Here is an 18,863-nt window from a genome sequence, read left to right as displayed (position 1 = left end):
GTGAGGTTACCAGGTAGTTCACAAGACAAAGGTGATTCCTCAACCGAGTAAGATTAATAGAGAAGGAGGCAGTTTTATGCTAGATGTTGAGAGGTTGAAGTATAAAAGAAAGAACAGGTTTGTTACTGTTGAAAGGATCATATAAGGCTATTCACAAGTAGGAGAGATGGGGGTAGAGCTGGAAAGGGAGATAAAGATGACTACATTATTATCCCTGTAGCATTTAAACTGGTCATACCCAGCCCAAGTATTCTATCTGTTTTTATGTTCAAAGCTACCAGTTCCAGCCTCTCACTCCTACCCTACAATATCATTCTAAAAGTAAACATGCACACCATTGAAATTTCAAAAGGCACAAGATAATGCATGATTAATTCAAAACAATGAAAATAAATAAGCAACTCATTTGACAGGGTAATCTGAGTGTTAAAGGGTTAAGAAAAACAACAACAGAAAAAATCCCATGATTACTACAGCATCAAAGCTATGCATGGAACTTTTGCTCCCCTCTGGCTGACAATCAAATTTATTCTCAATTATCAACAACTCCTTAAGATAAACATTACAGACAAATTGGTTGAATTTAGCCAATGTGGAAAATAATGTTCAGCTGCTAACATTTTAATTATCTATGCTATTTAGCTAATAAATGTGCAAACTACTGAAATAAATTAACATTTACGTTGTATCTTATGATGGTAAATGTACAATTACATTTTGGATAAATCGATATTTGTTTTTTTATTATTATTATTATTATTATTATTATTATTATTATTATTATTATTATTATTATTATTATTATTATTATTATTATTATTATTATTATTATTATTATTATTATTATTATTATTATTATTATTATTATTATTATTATTATTATTATTATTATTATTATTATTATTATTATTATTATTATTATTATTATTATTATTGTTGTTGTTGTTGTTGTTGTGGTGGGCTGGCAGAATCATTAGCATGCTGGACAAAAATGTTTAGCAGCATTTCATTTATCTTTAATATTCTGAGTTCAAATTCTGCTGAGGTTGACTTTGCTTTTCATCCCATCATGATCAATGAAATAAGTACCAGTTGAACACTAAGATCAACGTAATCAACAAGCCCTCTCCCCTACTATAGCCTCACATTAATCAAAGCCTTGTGAGTGTATTTAGCAAATAGGAACTGAAAGAAGACCATTGTCAAGCAGTTGTAGGGGACAAACACTAACACACTATTGGTGTGTTTATGTCCCCATAAGTTAAGAGATTCAGCAAAAGAGATTGACATAAGTACCAGGCTTAAAATAACAATAAGTACTGGAGTTGATTCATTCAACTAAAATTTTTTAAGGTGCCCCAGCAGAGCTGTTGTCTAATGACTGAAAGAAGTAAAAAGATACACACACACACACACACACATATATTTCTACCAAATCCACAAGGCTTTGGTCAGCCCAGGGCTATAGTTGAAGACACTTGCCCAAGGTGCTCCCAGTGGGACTGAACCTGGTTGGGAAGCAAACTTCTTACCACACAATCATGTCTGTTTTACTTATAAAGTGTCATTTCATGCAATGCTTGTATGGGATGAACAAGATTTTCTTTGGCAAGAGTAGTGTACAACTGGATGCCCTTCATTCCCTTAAATGTTTCCAAGTAAGGTAGCAATCCACTAGTTTTTAATGTCAAAAAGCTCAACTACAGAAAACATTGGCTATGTAGGTCACAAACAACACCATTGTCCAAATGTTATCAATGCAAAGCCTGGAAACACACACATACACAATACGTTTCAGTTGCTTTCTGCCAACCAAATTTCACTCACAAAGCACTGATGGGGTGGGGGTCTGAATACAAAGCTCCAAGTCATATGTACTTCTCCCTAGTCTGTCATTTTTGCCAGCTGAGGGGACTGGGACTGAAGCAATGTGAAATGAAGTATTTTGCTCCAGAACACAATGAATTGCCCAGTCCAAGAATTGAAACCACAATCTTACAATCATCAGTCTAACACCCTAACTACTAAGTCATGTGCCTCCACCATAAAGTACTGGCTCAAATGGTATTAATACAAAGGTGTGGGGAAGCATGTGTGCACCCACACACAGAGCAGGATTAGGTACCAAATTTCACTCTCTTGGCACTGGTCATACCAATGTGTCTTACAGTAGGAAGGAGTTCAAAATAAAGTGGCTGCAAAGAGAACTTCTTAACCATACAGCCATGCCTGTTGTCCAAAATATCTATTACCAAAATAGTTACCATTAGACACCTGTTCATTCATCTATCTACATTCCTTCTTTAGCTTATTTCTATCAAATCTTACAGAAAGGAAATAAATAAATTTCTGAGAGAATCTCCAATCATATTGGTTTTATCACTGAAGGAACGCGATCAATGGAACAGTCACAAGAATTTACTGAAGTTGTCAGACATGGCACCAAAATTAGTAATTACATCTTGCTTGATGTTATTAAGAAGACAAAAAAGAAAAAAGCCGCAAAAAAAAAGAACAATTTAGTAAGGCCTATTTTTTCATTGGAAAATCTTCTAAGTCATCAGACTACAAAGAAAAAGAAAAAAAAACATACAAACATACACATAAAAAAATAACCAAAGCAAAAATAAAATACAATTTCTATCTTAGCAAATGATTTATCTAAAAGAAAAAAAAAACTTGTAAAAGATACAAAGAAAAACACAAATTATAAAAAAAAAAGAGCTATGAAAGTCAAAAGAGAAAATCCATATTAGCATTCCAGGAGAAGGGATAAAACAGAATACGTGTGTGTGTGTGTGTACATTTATGTACTTATGCATATATATATATATATATATATTTATATATATATATATATATTACATATACTTTAATGTACTACATGTATATATATGCAGTATAAATTTCAATGAGAAGTATCAAAATGTTTTAAGACAATAATTGAAATGTGCACAACAGTTAATGTGAATAAATCATATAAGTATGTGCACACAGAAATATATATGTTAGGTTATGTTACCTTGTGTATTAATCCTTGTGATAAACTAATTTGTCCTTTAGCATTCATAAGCTTTGAACCATTTCTATCATTCCCCCAACTACTGTCTCTACAAAGTCTAGTTTGGCTCATTGTTAACTGAGGGTAGAAGAAGATGGTAAAGTCCAAGTCATCTGAGGTGAGGGGACAGCAAAAAAACTTAGACTTAAGTTGGAGGAGGACAGACACATGGTGGTTCTGAAATTAAAAAAAATAATAACAGAAAATAAATATAAATAAAAATTAAAAAAATTAAAAATTAAAAATAAAAAGAAATCATTTTGAATAAATAAATAAATGCAAAACGACAAGAAACTGTTCAACAAAATAAAATGAATAGAAGTAAAATATATAGAGCAAAAACACACTGATACTAGTTCAAAAGGTCGGTGGATTAAGTAGCTGTTACAATGCACAGACTTAAACTGGCCAAGTTCATTTCAGTGAAGAAATATAAACAAATCTATCTATCTATATACATACATACATCTGTCTATATGTATAGATTGTCTGTGGAGTGCAGATTTTATAAATTAAGAAAAAGGTAGCCAGGATTTGGATAAAATCTCCATCATGAAGAGAGGATAGTTTTTATCCAAATCCTGGCTACGTTGTCTTACTTAATATATACATACATATGTAAGGGAAGTACAAGATCAGTTAATTATGATTTTATTCAACATATTTCCCTCTCAGATTCACATACTTATTGCAGTGGTCCTTTAGTTTTTTCTAAGCCCTGTAAAAGAACTCAGAAGGCCTTTCATGGTACCCGGAACCAGCACCCCCTCTCCCATACAGCATATGAAGCTCAACAGATAGTAGAGCACTCTATCAGTTAAGAGGGTAGATATTATTATTATTGTTATTATTAAGAACTGCACAAAAATCATTTGAAGTTTGTTACCCAGGGTTTTCTGGACAGAATATTAAATTTATTTTGCCATTTACCAAGCAGGTAATGTCAACATGGTGGGCTACTAGGAAACCGTATCACATGGTTTTTGCATGGTTATTTAGTAACAATGATTTCACATTTTTGGCACAGAATTTTGTCTGGCATGCTGATAATTCTACCAGCTCACTGCCTTATATGATAGTAGTAAGAAGGATTTAAAATTTTGGCAGAGGGGGTAAGCTGTACATTGACCAAAGTGTTCATCTGGTACTTATTTTCATCAACCCCAAAAGGATGAAAAGCAAAGTTGAGCTTAGCAGAATTTGAACTCAAAACGTAATGCCACTAAACATTTTGCCCACCATGCTGACAATTCTGCCAGTTCACCATCAACAATAATAATAGTTTTGAAGGCCAACAATTTCAAGGGGTAGGTGCATGAAGGGACGGTACACCAATTACATTTACACCAGTGGGCAACTGGTACTCATTTTATCAAACCTGAAAGGACAAAAGCCAAAGTCTAAGTCACTGGAATTTGATGATAATAATGATTTCTTTTATTTGCCACCAAGACAAGGAACAAAGGGGACAATACAAAGACAAAGTGTGAGCGTTTGCATATGAAATGACAAAAAGAAAAGTATACACCATATGCACTAAAACAAAGAAGGAAAAAGGATGATAGTGATGTGGTTCTCCTGATGCAGGAGGCCCCCTAGGGTTAATGAAGGAACCCCACTGTTCAAGATCTCCCTGAACACCAAAGGCAAGCATGCTCTCCAATTCCTTTTCTCTGACTCATAAGTCTAACTCACTTTTCAATAAATTCACTCCAAGACAGCACCTCCCTCTCAACCCCCACTTTCTTTTTCAACTAAAACTTGAAACAGTCACTGAGTCTTCCAAAGAGGAATGTCTTTGCCCTCATGCTTTTCAGTTTCGTCCACCAGACAAAGGAAAACTGCCTTACCTGCCCAATTAAAGGAGGGCAACAGGGAACTCATCACTATGGACTTGGCTAACAGAAGCATCCACCCCACACATGACAGCAGCTGTTTGACATAACTCCAGAGCAATGACCAGACACTGAACAAGTGCATGCAGAATGATTTTGTAGAGTTCATTTCGAACCAGTAGTGCCCCCAGGTAGCACTGTCAGGCCAAGGACATATGAAAATTATCGATGGTAGTCGCCAATCTGAAAGTCCTCCAGAACAGACTAGCTGGTTCATTTTTTTTGATGACCAGAGTTTTCCCAAGGATGTTGTCACACTTTCCTGCCACTACCCCTTAAAATATCCAATTAAATGTGTTTTTTTTTTACATCTAAAATCACTTGAATGCTGATAATTCAAACCTAAAGCCAGATTCAAACATATGTAGGATTCTTTTTTTGGTTATTTCTTTTGTTCATCCGGTTCCTTTATATCCTGAATCTTATATGTATTACTTTTTCATTGTGATACAAATAAATTTAACCAAGTATCCACTACATTTTGTTCTTCTCCATTTTCTTTTATTAACTTTACACATATATATACATACATATATATATATATATATATATATATATATATATATATATATATATATATATATACACACACACACACATATATATATACATATGCTAGCATGGAAAGCGGATGTTAAACAACGATGATGATGATGATGATATATATATACACACACACACACATATACACTCACATACATATATACAAATATACACATATATACATACATACATACATATATATATATATACATAGCTTCAGTTGAAATTGGTTGTTGATTTGATTTCAAACAGTAAACACAAAGCTTTTTCAAGATTGCCAATACTTTGAACAACACATTTTTAATTTTCACCCTTTCATATGCATATTTCTAATGAAATACTCTGCCAACTTATGTTGACTTCATTATTAAACTAGAGTCTATAAGGCAACAAAAGGCACTGAAAATTGTAACAGAAGGGTTTAACTCATTTATGGATACATTAAAATGTGATTTTGCATCAAAACCAAAAGTGTGTGTGTGCATGTGGTAGGGGTGTTTGACAACTTGGAAAAGGTTAAAGATGACAATTTCCATTTGTGAAACTAAACAACCTTGTGGCAGCAAAAGTTCCCCATTGGCATGCTCTTTCTTGGTTTGGTGCACGTGTGCAAAGATACACACAGACACATGTAGATAGACAAACATGCACCTGCATGAGACACAGAGAGACACACATGCAAAATGACACAAACATACACACACACACACACACACACAGAAAATATAACATATAGACACACAAATACAAAAACATGATAGAGACACACACACAGCATCCTGTTCAAAATACCAAAATATAATGAAACTATATTGCTGGATGGTGTCTGGAATATGGGGAATGATGCCACTGGAAAAGAACATTGTAGAGAACATTAACCCAGACTGGTGGTGGTCTTGCCCCAAATAAATGCAGAGAGCATAAATTAATTATCAGTGATTACAGTATTTTGATAAGCCATCTGATACTAGGGTTCCTGACAGAATCCATGACCAAAGCACTGATGTCATCATCTGAACCCATTATCATGAGGATGAGAAATTTAATACACATGACGAGAGCTGACCACCACCCAATGCAACCTAACATGGCAATACATCTAGCTCCCAAACAATGTCTGCTGTATATATATATAATGGTTTCAAATTTTGGCACAAGGCCAGCAATTTTAAGGGAAGATATAAGTCAATTACATGGAGCCCAGTACTCAACTGGTACTTATTTTATCAATCCTGAAAGGATGAAAGGTTAAGTTAACCTTGATGGAATTTTAACTCCGGATGTAAAGAGCCAGAGGAAATGTTACTAAGCAATTTGTTTAACGTGCTAACAATTCTGCCAGCTTGCTGCCTCTTTGTTTACAGTACCTAGGTTTCCCAAGCAATGACCCGTCTAAGAACTAACTAGGTTCAACGTTCCTGAATTTTGGTCAGCATCAGAAATAATACCAATGGATAAATCAATGCCAAGTCTCTCTCAGACACAGGTAAGGCAGAGCAACTTCAGTAGCGCCTGAAATGATAACCTGTACTCTATCAACTCAGGACACCGAAACTCTGCAGAAAACATTGCTTGCTTTTAAGGTAGGCATCACTGCAGCTTATTAGAAGTCCCTGAGTTCCACTGATTTTGAGCGTTGAAGAACAATGCCTAAATCAGGGGCTGGCAAAGTGGTGAGTATTGACCCTTGAGTCTCTATGTGACTATCCAAGGGGTCGAAAAACATCCGAAACAATTTTGAGCATTATTCTTCTTTATCAATTTCATCAAGTATTTTCAATACATTTCTTTTGAAAAGCAGTAATGACCCAAAAGAATGAAGGAACGGCTTTTAAATCAAGAAATTTTTTTATCATTTATATTTTTAAAAATTTTATTTTAGAAATTTATATGATGGAAGTTACTAAGTTATCAATGATTCCATGAAGGGCCCAAAGAAGTCTGCTGACTCCTAGCCTAAATGAAGCAGCTGACTCAAAGAAAGAGAATGATTTTCAAGCTGACCAAAAGGTGAAGAATAACTTTTGCCAAAGAAAAACTTGAAGGCAAGCTTGCCAAGCAAGCAATGACTGTAGTATAGTAACAAACACCAGAAGTTAAGAACCATTTACGGTGGCAGATCAAAGTATTTCAGAGCTAAAGATGGTACAAAATCTAATAAAATGAACAGCTGTTAGCAACTTATGGAAAGAACATTTCATAGACTTGCTTAATCACAACTGTGCAGCCAATGAAAGATCTTGAAACAACATCACATAAAGACCAATGATAAACAATTTAGCAGCAACGCCTTCTCCATTTTGTCTACTGGGACCATGAGGCAGTCTGAATTACAGGAAATCAAGAGAATGTAAGAATCTTGTAGTTTACTACCCTTAGTTGGTCAGTATACCATCCCAGAACATCAAACAGTACTGATATGGTATTCTGTTTCAGTCATCAATCACAATTGACAGATTGTACATTTAGCAGCAGCACCTGGCATTCCACAAACAAACAAACAAGATAATCTGTTCCCAAAATAAAAAGGATTCTAGCTAAGATATACAAACATCACAATGAAGTATTAAAAATAAAGTTTTATGCAGTATTTCTGGCATTCTGGATATGTAGAGAGATTCCAGCTGGTCTTGAAGATATAACCCTTATTATCATTTTTACTTTTAACTCCTTCATCACATGGCATAAAGCCAACTCCCTCAATACTACACTAGCCTCAGTTGAGGGGTCTTACAAGTTACTTGGTGCCAGTGCTACATAAAAAGCACCCAGGACACTCTGTAGAGCGGTTGGCATTAGGAAGGGCATCTAGCCATAGAAACAATGTCAAAGCTTGGCACAGTCCCCTTGCTCGCCAGCTCCTGTCATACTGTCCAACCCATGCCAGCATGGAAAATGGACATTAAATGATGATGATACAGAGGAATGTTGCTTTTATCAACTGCCAGAAAAATTTTGGCAGGAGTGGCTGTGTGGTAAGTGGCTTGCTTACCAACTACATGGTTCCAGGTTCAGTACCACTGCATGGCACCTTGGGCAAGTGTCTTCTACTATAGCCTCAGGCTGACCAAAGCCTTGTGAGTGGATTTGGTAGACGGAAACTGAAAGAAGCCTGTCATATGTGTGTGTGTGTCCAACATCGCTTGACAACTGATGCTACTGTGTTTATGTCCCCGTAACTTAGCAGTTCAGCAAAAGAGACCCAATAGAATAAGTACTAGGCTAACAAAGAATAAGTCCTGGGGTCGATTTGTTCGACCAAAGGCAGTGCTCCAGCATGGCCGCAGTCAAATGACTGAAACAAGTGAAAAAATAAAAGAATCCAGCTCAACCAACTCCACTAACAGAAGAGTGTGCCTTCCATTCACATGGACCCTAACAATAAGGCTCCTACACACAGTTCTAATATATCAAATATTTTTTAACTAAAATAGAATTTTTAACAAATGAACATTCAATGACAACATAACACTTGTTTGTAAACACACACACATTTCTATTGTTTACAAAGATATCAGAGACTAACTCTGATTGCTTCCAACAGAAGAATGGACTCTTGATTAAAGGCAAGCAAGGGCCACACAATAGTGTTAAACCAGATAATGGATCAAGTCTGCCACCTACTGATAGGTTAACCAGGGGTATCCCCTGATAGGTTAATCCAGTGACTTATGTAGTAAAGACAAGTCTCACTGTAGGAGAGTCTAAGTAAGCCTTAACCCTTTAATATTTAAACCAGCTGCATCTGGCTCAAACATGCTACCTGTTTTATGTTCAAACTGGTCAGATCTGGCCTTTCACGCTTACTCTACAATGTCATTCTAAAAATAAATAATCATACCATCAAGATCCCAAAGCTATGAGATACTGCATGATTAATTCAAAACAATGTGAATGCGCAGGAGTGGCTGTGTGGTAAGTACCTTGCTTACCAACCACATAGTTCCGGGTTCAGTCCCACTGCGTGGCACCTTGGGCAATTGTGTCTTCTACTATAGCCTCGGGCCGACCAAAGCCTTGTGAGTGGATTTGGTAGACGGAAACTGAAAGAAGCCCGTCGTATATATGTGTGTATATATATATATATATATATATATATATATATATATATATATGTGTGTGTGTGTGTATGTGTTTGTGTGTCTGTGTTTGTCCCCCTAGCATTGCTTGACAACCGATGCTGGTGTGTTTATGTCCCTGTCACTTAGCGGTTCGGCAAAAGAGACCGATAGAATAAGTACTAGGCTTACAAAGAATAAGTCCCGGGCTCGATTTGTTCGACTAAAGGCGGTGCTCCAGCATGGCCACAGTCAAATGACTGAAACAAGTAAAAGAGAGAGAGCATAAGCATTGCATTTGGCAGATTATTCTGAATACTAAAGAGTTAAGAGAGTTAAAAATAGCTTGTTTAGTTTGAGCGTGAATGTAGAACTCCTGCCAGATGGGTTTAGGAATCCCTTTAGAAAGAACCTGTTTAGCACTGAGTCAACCACTTAAGTAGGTTTATGATGAAGGATGTTCAAGCTGGTGGTTATCCCATTTTATATTTAAGACTTATCTATGTCTTGCTGTATTACCCAATGTACCTTTTATTTTATCTTTCTGCTTTCAAATGGTGGCAGGGTGATTTGAGAGATGTTCAGCTGATATTTCTAGCTGCTCAAGTGACCACATAGTGGTTTTTATGTTGGTTTGTTTTTGATGTTTAGCACAGTCTGCCTTCATCATGGGGCAATCATCAACCTGAACACCTTTGATTATATATCTACTTGAGTATTCATTCTAAAATGATTCCTAAATCAGTTTGATGGTAGTTTGTTCTGCATTTATACTCAAACTACTCAATCTAACTCACATTAAACAAATAGTTTTATTACTAATGTACCAAACAGTTTCCTTCATAAAGCAACCAATAATGAACCTTAATTATTAGAATGCCTATGTTTCTAGCTCAGAGAATAAATACACTGTTCAAATTCCATTCTGTAGGACATCAGTATTACCATCATCATTATCACTATTGTTTTAACTTCCACTTTTCCGTACTTGCATGGGTCAGACAGAATTTGTTGAGGTAGGTTTTCTATGGTCAGAAGCCCATCTTGTTACCAACCCTCACCAGATTCCAAGCAAGGTAATATTTCTTCATGGCCAGACATATTTTTGCAGAATACTGGAAATGAATGACATTCATTTACAACAAATACACAAAATAAAGTGACATGCATATGCACACACACACATTAATTATACTTTTACAAGGAAAGTGTTGACAGTTACTTTGAAATTTTGGCCCATTAGCTTTCATTGGACCAGTTGTTAGCAACACAAGTGGCTGAATAGTTCCTGGTTCTCCATATATTGGTGGATGTGAGATTAGCGGACACGTGTTGCTGGTAAGGCATAAGACACACTAAAATCATGTGATACAACAGTTCTGTCTTTAGTGCTTGACATTTCCTGCCTGCCATTGACATCTCTGTGTCTTTATACATTAGTCACCTAAATGAGAGAATTTCTCAAGATAAATACTGCAGTATTATGGCACTCCTATAATACATCCATGTTCAGTAGGATATAAAGGCTGTTCTCCAACCCCTACAGTGAAGTATCTCTTCAATAGTAATACAACTATCTCTAACCTCTTGCCTGGTACTCAGCCACTTCTCTTGGTTCCACTCCCTCTCTCAGCTGTGAGGTCTCTGGCCTTGCAAGCTACATGGTAACCCCACTTGTGTCATGTAAAAAGCATCCAGTACACTCTTTAAAATGGTTGGCATTAGGAAGGGTAGCCAGCCATAGAAGCCATGTCAAAACAAACAAAAGCCTGGTGCAGCTCCTGGCTCCCCCTGTTCCTGTCAAACTGTCCAACCTGAGCCTGCATGGAAAACAGATGTTAAATGATGATGACATCAATGGGTTTCTTTCAGTTTCCACTGACCAAATCCATGCAGCAGGACTGAATCCAGAAGCATGTAGTTGGAAAGCAAACTTCTTAACCACAAACACACATGCACACACACTCTTTGAACACAGATATACCATAATCCATCATTTGTTTGGATCAACATTCCATTTATATCATCTTTGAAATGACTGTGAACAAGACTAAAATTCCAGTGAAGACAATTTCAAAGAGTAAATCCAAAGTGATGCCACGAAGAAGTTTTTATCCGCTATAAACTTGCATATTAACTTTAATGTTTATTAGCTACTGGTTAAAACTAAATGCACGCCCCCACATCCTGACACACAAAGAATTTTACGTGCCACACCCACTCATACTTGCCAATACACACACACACAGTCTGACAACTTATACCCTCCAACACACACATACACCAAGACACCAACATAAGTACATACATGCCAAGATACTGACGCATGTACACACACACCCTTCCAACTCCAAAAAGACACCAACATACATACACAAAGACACTGATACACACACGCACACACTCTGGCATGCACATATACACCAATGTGCACCTACACAAAAAGACACCAATGTGCACCTACACAAAAAGACACCAATGTACACATACAAAGACAGTGAGACACATAAAGACACTGAACCTACCCCCTCCCACTCTTACACACAGATTATCACCGAATGCAAGATGAACACACACACAAGAATAGTACCCCATCAAAGACTCCCTCTCCCCCTCCCTCTCTCTCTCTCTCTCTCACACATACACTTCAAGGCTCACACACATATCAAGACTGATATATGTCCACACACCAATAAAGAAGGGACACATTTGTAATCAATCCTTGTTGATATCAATACAAAACTTCAAGAATCTCTACTTTGCCATTTCATGAAATCTAAATCACATCTTTCACACGAGGAAGGAAAAAAAAAAAAAAAAGAAAATAATAATAATTTGATTCAATCAGTGAATGCAATAATTTATTAGATGAAAAAATTGAAAGCAATTAATCCATTTCTAATTAATCTAATGATAGTCATTTTACATCACCATTTTACATCCAGTCAGTTGAAAGAAAGTCACATAAATGTTTCACTGCGCCCACGCACGCACACACACACACACACACACGCTGTCGCTGCTGCCACCACCACCACAATAGCAAGCCTTTACCTCAATCATAGGCAGACTGTGGCCTGTTGAACTTCCTAAATGACATGCCTAGTTCCATGAGGAAAATAACATTTGCCTAATTCTTTTTAGTAGTGCAGCCTGCCTGATAAAGAGCCCTATCTCATGCAGCCTGCCTCTCAAAAAGTGTTACCTATACTTGTTTTACTCAGTGGCTCTCAACCTATGAATCCCTTTGTTTCCTATTTTTACTCTACTGGACCTCCTGAACCATTGGCCGTATATAGAAAAACAAATCTTACTGTATTTTTATAATTAAGTATTAGGAATTGTATTAAAAAAATTAAAAAACATTTTGCGTATTGTAGAAATATAACCAACAAGCTGGCCCTCATGCCACCAAAAATGACAGCTAATTGTAGTATTTTATATATAAATAAGGTACAAAACCAAGTTTTTGGTTTAATAATTCTTTTATTACCAAATTTATAATATACCTTTCAACCGCAGTCGTTTTATATTCTTGATACACTCAGGCAATAATTATTTTCTCTAATGAGTTTGTATAGGTATATGTTTGTGTAATTATCTTTAACAAAACACGTAGAATATGCATGGTAAATCAAATTAATACACTTGTCAATGTTGTCTAGTGGTTGTCTTTTGAGATGTGACTTTGATCATTGCTTGTTACCGAAAGAACACCGGTTCACACATACATTCACACACTTCCCTTACACACACATATACTCACACAGAGTTGAAACGCTGTTTGATTTTTCTTTTCAGCGTTGAATGTTTACCATCTCACTTCTATTGTACACATATACACACACACACACACACACTCAAATATTCACATACATCCCTTTTACATACACACACAGAGTTAAAACGCTGTTTCATTTTTTTTCACTGTAGAATTTCCATCATCCCACTACAAGTTTGCCATCACCTCTTCCTTTTTCATTCATATGTTGTGGTGGAGAAAAACACAAGAATATTATTAGAGTAGATTTATTGCACATAAATCTTAACAACAAAATCTTATGTGAAGCCCAGGGGCCATATGGACCCCAGTTGAGAACCAGTTTTACATGATCATCTGACCTACGGGAAATAGCAACCAAAACTCTCAAATTCCATCCACCACCTTAAAAGAAGAAAGACATATTGGATAGTAGAGTTGGAGATAACCACCTCTAAAAAGATGAGAATGGTCACAGTTTGATCAGGCCTGGCCTGGGGCTAAATAGCAACAATATTATGAAACCTTTAAAGTTATTACAAATGTTAAACCTCACAATCCCTGATGGTGACAAATATAACATTAGTTTCAAAGTGGGTGGGGAAATTGTTACCTTCCACAGTTTAAAATGGCTACCTCTTCAGAACAATTGAAAGCCAACTAAAGTTAAATCAAAATAATCCTCTCTATTATAAGGACAAGGCCTGAAAGTTTCGAGAGTAGGGTGTAGTTGATTACATCAACCCCAGTGTTGGACTAGTACTTATTTCATCTACCCCAAAAGAATGAAAGGCAAAGTCGACCTTGGAGGAATTTGAACTCAGAACAAAAAGAAGACAAAATACCAATAAGCATTTTGTCCAGCATGCTAATGATTCAGCCAGCTCACCATCTTCAAATTAAAATTTATGATTTCAAATTTTGACACAGGACTAGCAAGTCTGGTGGAAGAGGGTAAGTCAATTACATTGACCCCAGGGCTCAAATGATACTTACTTCATAAACCCTGAAAGGATGAAAGGCAAAGTCAACCTTGGCAGAATTTGAACTCAAAATGTAAAGATGGATGAAATGCTGATAAGCATTTTGTCCAGCATGCTAACAATTCTGCCAGCTTACCACCTTCAAATCAGAATAAATAATAAAGAGAAATCTGTTTTTGAGGTATGAACCCAACAGATTTCTTAGGTTATTTTATTCCCTTAATTCTAAAAGTTTTAACATAGTTCATGCATCTTTAGTTTGTTTTTTTTTTTGGGGCAATTTAATATTTTCGATAAAATATAAAACCATGAGAAAGTAAATACTTATACAAACAGATTTACAATCTACTGACTAATAACAGTAGTCCAAACCTGATCTGACATGTTGCTGAGTCTGTACAAAACTAAAAATCCAAATTGAGGAACAGCTCATCATACCAAGGATGAAGCTACCCTGGAGTAGAGAGAGTATGTCAATGAAGAGGTCGCAAATGGCAAGGAAAGGAGCTTTGGCAAACATGACTGACTAATTGAATGACAGATCAAACGATTAGTTAGTTGGTTAAATAGCTTAGCAATTGAATAATAAATATAATAATAATCTTTTCTACTATATGCACAAGGCTTGAAATTTTGGGGGGTGGGAATAAGTTGATTACATTGAACCCAGTGCATAACTGGTACTTATTTTATCGGTCTTGAAAGGATGAAAGGCTAAGTCAACCTTGGTGGAATTTGAAATCAGAATGTAAAGATGGTTGAAATGCTGCTATGCATTTTTCCCATCATAGAAACAATTCTGCCAGCTCACCACCTTAATAATAATAATAACAAAGTGAAATTGAATCAGTGCATGTGTTTATTATTGGTGCAATGATGTCCCAAGATACAACAAAATCTGTTTCAACACATCGAGAATCTTGCAGACCATGTATGGTAAGGAGCTTGTTTTCCAGCCACATCATTCTGGGGGTTCAGTCCCAAAGCCTTGTGAGTGGATTTGGTAGACGGAAACTGAAAGAAGCCCATCATACACACACACATATGCATATATCTATGTGTGTGTGTCTGTGTTTATCCTCCACCATTGCTGGACAACCGGTGATGGTGTGTTTATGTCTCCATAACTTAGCAGTTTGGCAAAATAGATCAATAAAAGAAGTACTAGACTTAAAGAAATAAATCTTGGGGGTTGATTTGTTTGACTAAACCCTTCAAGGCAGTGCCCTAGCATGGCCGTAGTCAAATGAGTGAAACAAATAAAAGATACACATTCTACTGATTAGTAAAAACATTCCTTCTCTTGTCTCCCCACCTCATAACTGCAGGTTCAACCACTGTGCTTGCTTTTATTTCTCTCTGGGCTCATATGTTGCTGCTGCTGCTGCACTAACCCCTAAATTAGCTATGGGCATATCCCCTTCCACACAAGCCCAACAGACATCCGCCTCCTCATCAGCCTTACTGTATCTCATTTCTTAGATCCTGCACTAAAAACTCTCCTTGTTCATCTCCCTCCCCACCCTGCCACTCCTGGCATTCCTTTTCTGCCCCCAGTTTTATAACTGACAATTGGGAACCCACAGGATGTTCAAGCTGATTATCATTATTCAACTCCCCACTCCATGAGGGCCTGCAAAAGATCACATGAAAATGCCCATCCTTAGATGTACTGTTTTTACTTCACAGTTGAGTGAATAACAAAAGCAAGAACAAACATTCAGTCAAAACAATTGGGTTTTCCTCTCATTCTAACTTAATTTTACTCTTAAAATAATCCCAACTGAGGATGAAAACATTGAAATGTAATGCTTTAACGAAGATGGCCAACAACTACAATAAATAACTTCAGCCTATAATACAATACACTGCTTTTATGTATGAACAGTTGCTGGTAAGTGTACACACGTACACACACAGTATGCAAAAATGGGAGCATGATGATAGAATGAGAGGGAAATAACTTTCATGAAAGTATTTTTCTCCTCCCTTCTCATTTCGAAAACTGATGAGCTGACGTTTTCCCATGAGAGGCTGGGGTAATGACGGATTTAATCCTTCAAATACCCCTTAATCTTGTTGATACCAACCTGCCTGACATTATGATACTACCTTTCCTGTTAGTGGGATAAATTAAAACTGTCCATTAAGAGAAATATGAGGATGAAAAGGTCACATGACCCAAATTATAACCTTCCATTAAAATTTTATGTTAATCTATTTTTCCAGATACTAACGTAATATTCTTTTACTTGTTTTAGTCATTTGACTGTGGCCATGCTGGAGCACTGCCTTTAATCAAGCAAATCGACCCCCAGGACTTAGAATAAGTACTAGGCTTACAAAGACTATCAGTCTCTTTTGCTGAACAACTAAGGTACAGGGACATAAACACATCAGCATCAGTTGTCAAGCGACGTAGGGGGGGGGGGGGACACATACACATATATATATGATGGGCTTCTTTCAGTTTCTGTCTATCAAATCTACTCACAATGCTTTGGTCAGCCCAAGGCTATAGTAGAAGACACTTGCCCAAGGTGCCATGCAGTGGGACTGAACCCGAAACCATGTGGTTGGTAAGCAAGCTACTTACCACACAACCACTCTATTCTTCAATATTTTCAATATTAATTGTAACAAAGCTTGTATATCAACAGAAATATGGTAATTGGAAGGCGGCGAGCTGGCAGAAACGTTACCACGCTGGGCAAAATGCTTAGCGGTATTTCGTCTGCCACTACGTTCTGAGTTCAAATTCCGCCAGGGGTTGACTTTGCCTTTCATCCTTTCGGGGTCGATTAAGTAAGTACTAGTTACGCACTGGGGTCAATATAATCGACTTAATCCGTTTGTCTGTCCTTGTTTGTCCCCTCTATGTTTAGCCCCTTGTAGGCAATAAAGAAATAAGAAATATGGTAATGAAAAGATTGAATGATCTAATTCATGTTTCAGTCATTAGACTGTGGACATGCTGGGGCACCGCCTTGAGGAATCTTTTGTTGAATGAACTGACCCCAGTACTTATCCTTTTGTGAAGCCTGGTATTTATTGTTTAGGTCTCGTTTGCAGAATTGCTAAGTTACAGGGATGTAAACACACCAACACCAGTTGCCAAGTGGTGGTGGAAGATAAACACAGACACAATGACACACACATAACAGGTTTCTCTCAGTTTCTATCTACCAAATCCACTCACAAGGATTTGGTTGGGCCAAGGCAATAGTAGAAGACACTTGCCCAAGGTGCTCACAACCATGTGGCCGGGAAGCAAGCTGTTTACCACACAGTCATTCTTGTGTCTGTTTATTATATTTCCAGACACAAGTTTAATAATGATAAAATTATTTCCCAAAATTAATTGAAATAAAGGGGGCATATTTCAACAAAAATATTGTAACAAAAGGGCTAAATCAGATAAGCTTAAAAAAAAAAATTTTAAAAGCAAGACATTGGGTAATACAAACAGATATATTACAACTGAAAGGGGTTATAGGATGAACATAACTGAAATGTCTTTAATAATTTAGGTTAGCTTTATCAAAGCCCCTGATGAAGCTAACCTAAATAAGGTAACTTGCTTTTCATGATTCGGAAAAGAAAGAAGCTTGGAGAAGCCATTATGAAAGACTGCTGAATGTGGAGAATGAACAGGAGGAGGAGAGCCTGCCAAATGTTGACCCAGTAGAGGGACCAGTTATCCAAAGAGACAGAACCCTGGTAGATAAAGCAATTAAGGGTATGAAGCCAGGAAAAGCCCCCGGCCCAACAGGAATCACTGCTGAGATGCTTAAAACATCTGGTGGTATGGGCTATGGCCTAGTCACTGGTATTGTAAACCAGGTAGTTCATGATACTACTATAGCCCTAGGCCAACCAAAGCCTAGTGAGTGAATCTAGAAGATGGAAACAGAAAGAAGCCCATCATATATGTTGGTTTGTAATGTACCTGTAACTTAGCAGTTTAGCAAAAATAGGCTTAACAAAAAGGCGTAAGAAAATAATAATAATAATAATCCTTTCTACTGTAGGCATAAGACCTGAAATTTGAGGGAAGGGGCTAAGTTGATTACATTGACTCCAGTGTATAACTAGTACTTATTTAATTGACCCCGAAAGGATGAAAGGCAAAGTCAACCTTGGCGGAATTTGAAATTGACAGACAAAATACTGCTAAGCATTTTGCTTGGTGTGCAGCTTGCTGCCTTAATAATAATAATAATAATAATAATAATAATAATAATAATAATAATATCAAAATTAAAAGAAGAGTGCTATTTGTTATCTGGTGAACGATATTTCGACATCTCGTGTGTCTTCAACTGGTTCAAAAAATAAATTTGTCAATCTACTTCATTTTGGTTAATATAGAAAGGATTGAGGTAACTCCTCCTGAAGATATAGAGTCAAAATTAAAAGAAGAGTGCCATTTGTTATCTGGTGAACGATATTTCGACATCTCGTGTGTCTTCAACTGGTTCAAAAAATAAATTTGTCAATCTACTTCATTTTGGTTAATATAGAAAGGATAACAAATGGCACTCTTCTTTTAATTTTGACTCT

General features: G+C 36.6%; 1 protein-coding gene across 16 annotated transcripts in view; it reads right to left on the bottom strand.

The window, feature by feature from the left end:
- The window catches only part of LOC106874415 (uncharacterized), a 232,557-nt gene that overhangs the window by 143,998 nt on the left and 69,696 nt on the right, over nt 1-18,863 (bottom strand). For 14 of the 16 annotated variants that reach the window (XM_089341454.1, XM_089341457.1, XM_089341463.1 and 11 more), the window contains one exon: nt 3,023-3,238. The exons of the other annotated variants lie outside the window; for them this stretch is intronic. In XM_089341454.1, the coding sequence (XP_089197580.1) occupies nt 3,023-3,133 (111 nt within the window). In that variant the 5' untranslated portion in view covers nt 3,134-3,238. The remainder of the gene's footprint in view (nt 1-3,022; nt 3,239-18,863) is intronic. 16 annotated transcript variants of the gene reach the window in all.

Source organism: Octopus bimaculoides, chromosome 24, assembly GCF_046866305.1.
Source record: "Octopus bimaculoides isolate indiv1 chromosome 24, ASM4686630v1, whole genome shotgun sequence".
Lineage (NCBI taxonomy): Eukaryota > Metazoa > Mollusca > Cephalopoda > Octopoda > Octopodidae > Octopus > Octopus bimaculoides.
The sequence above is the reverse complement of the archived record's forward strand: the minus strand, read 5'-3'. Positions and strand labels throughout refer to the sequence as shown.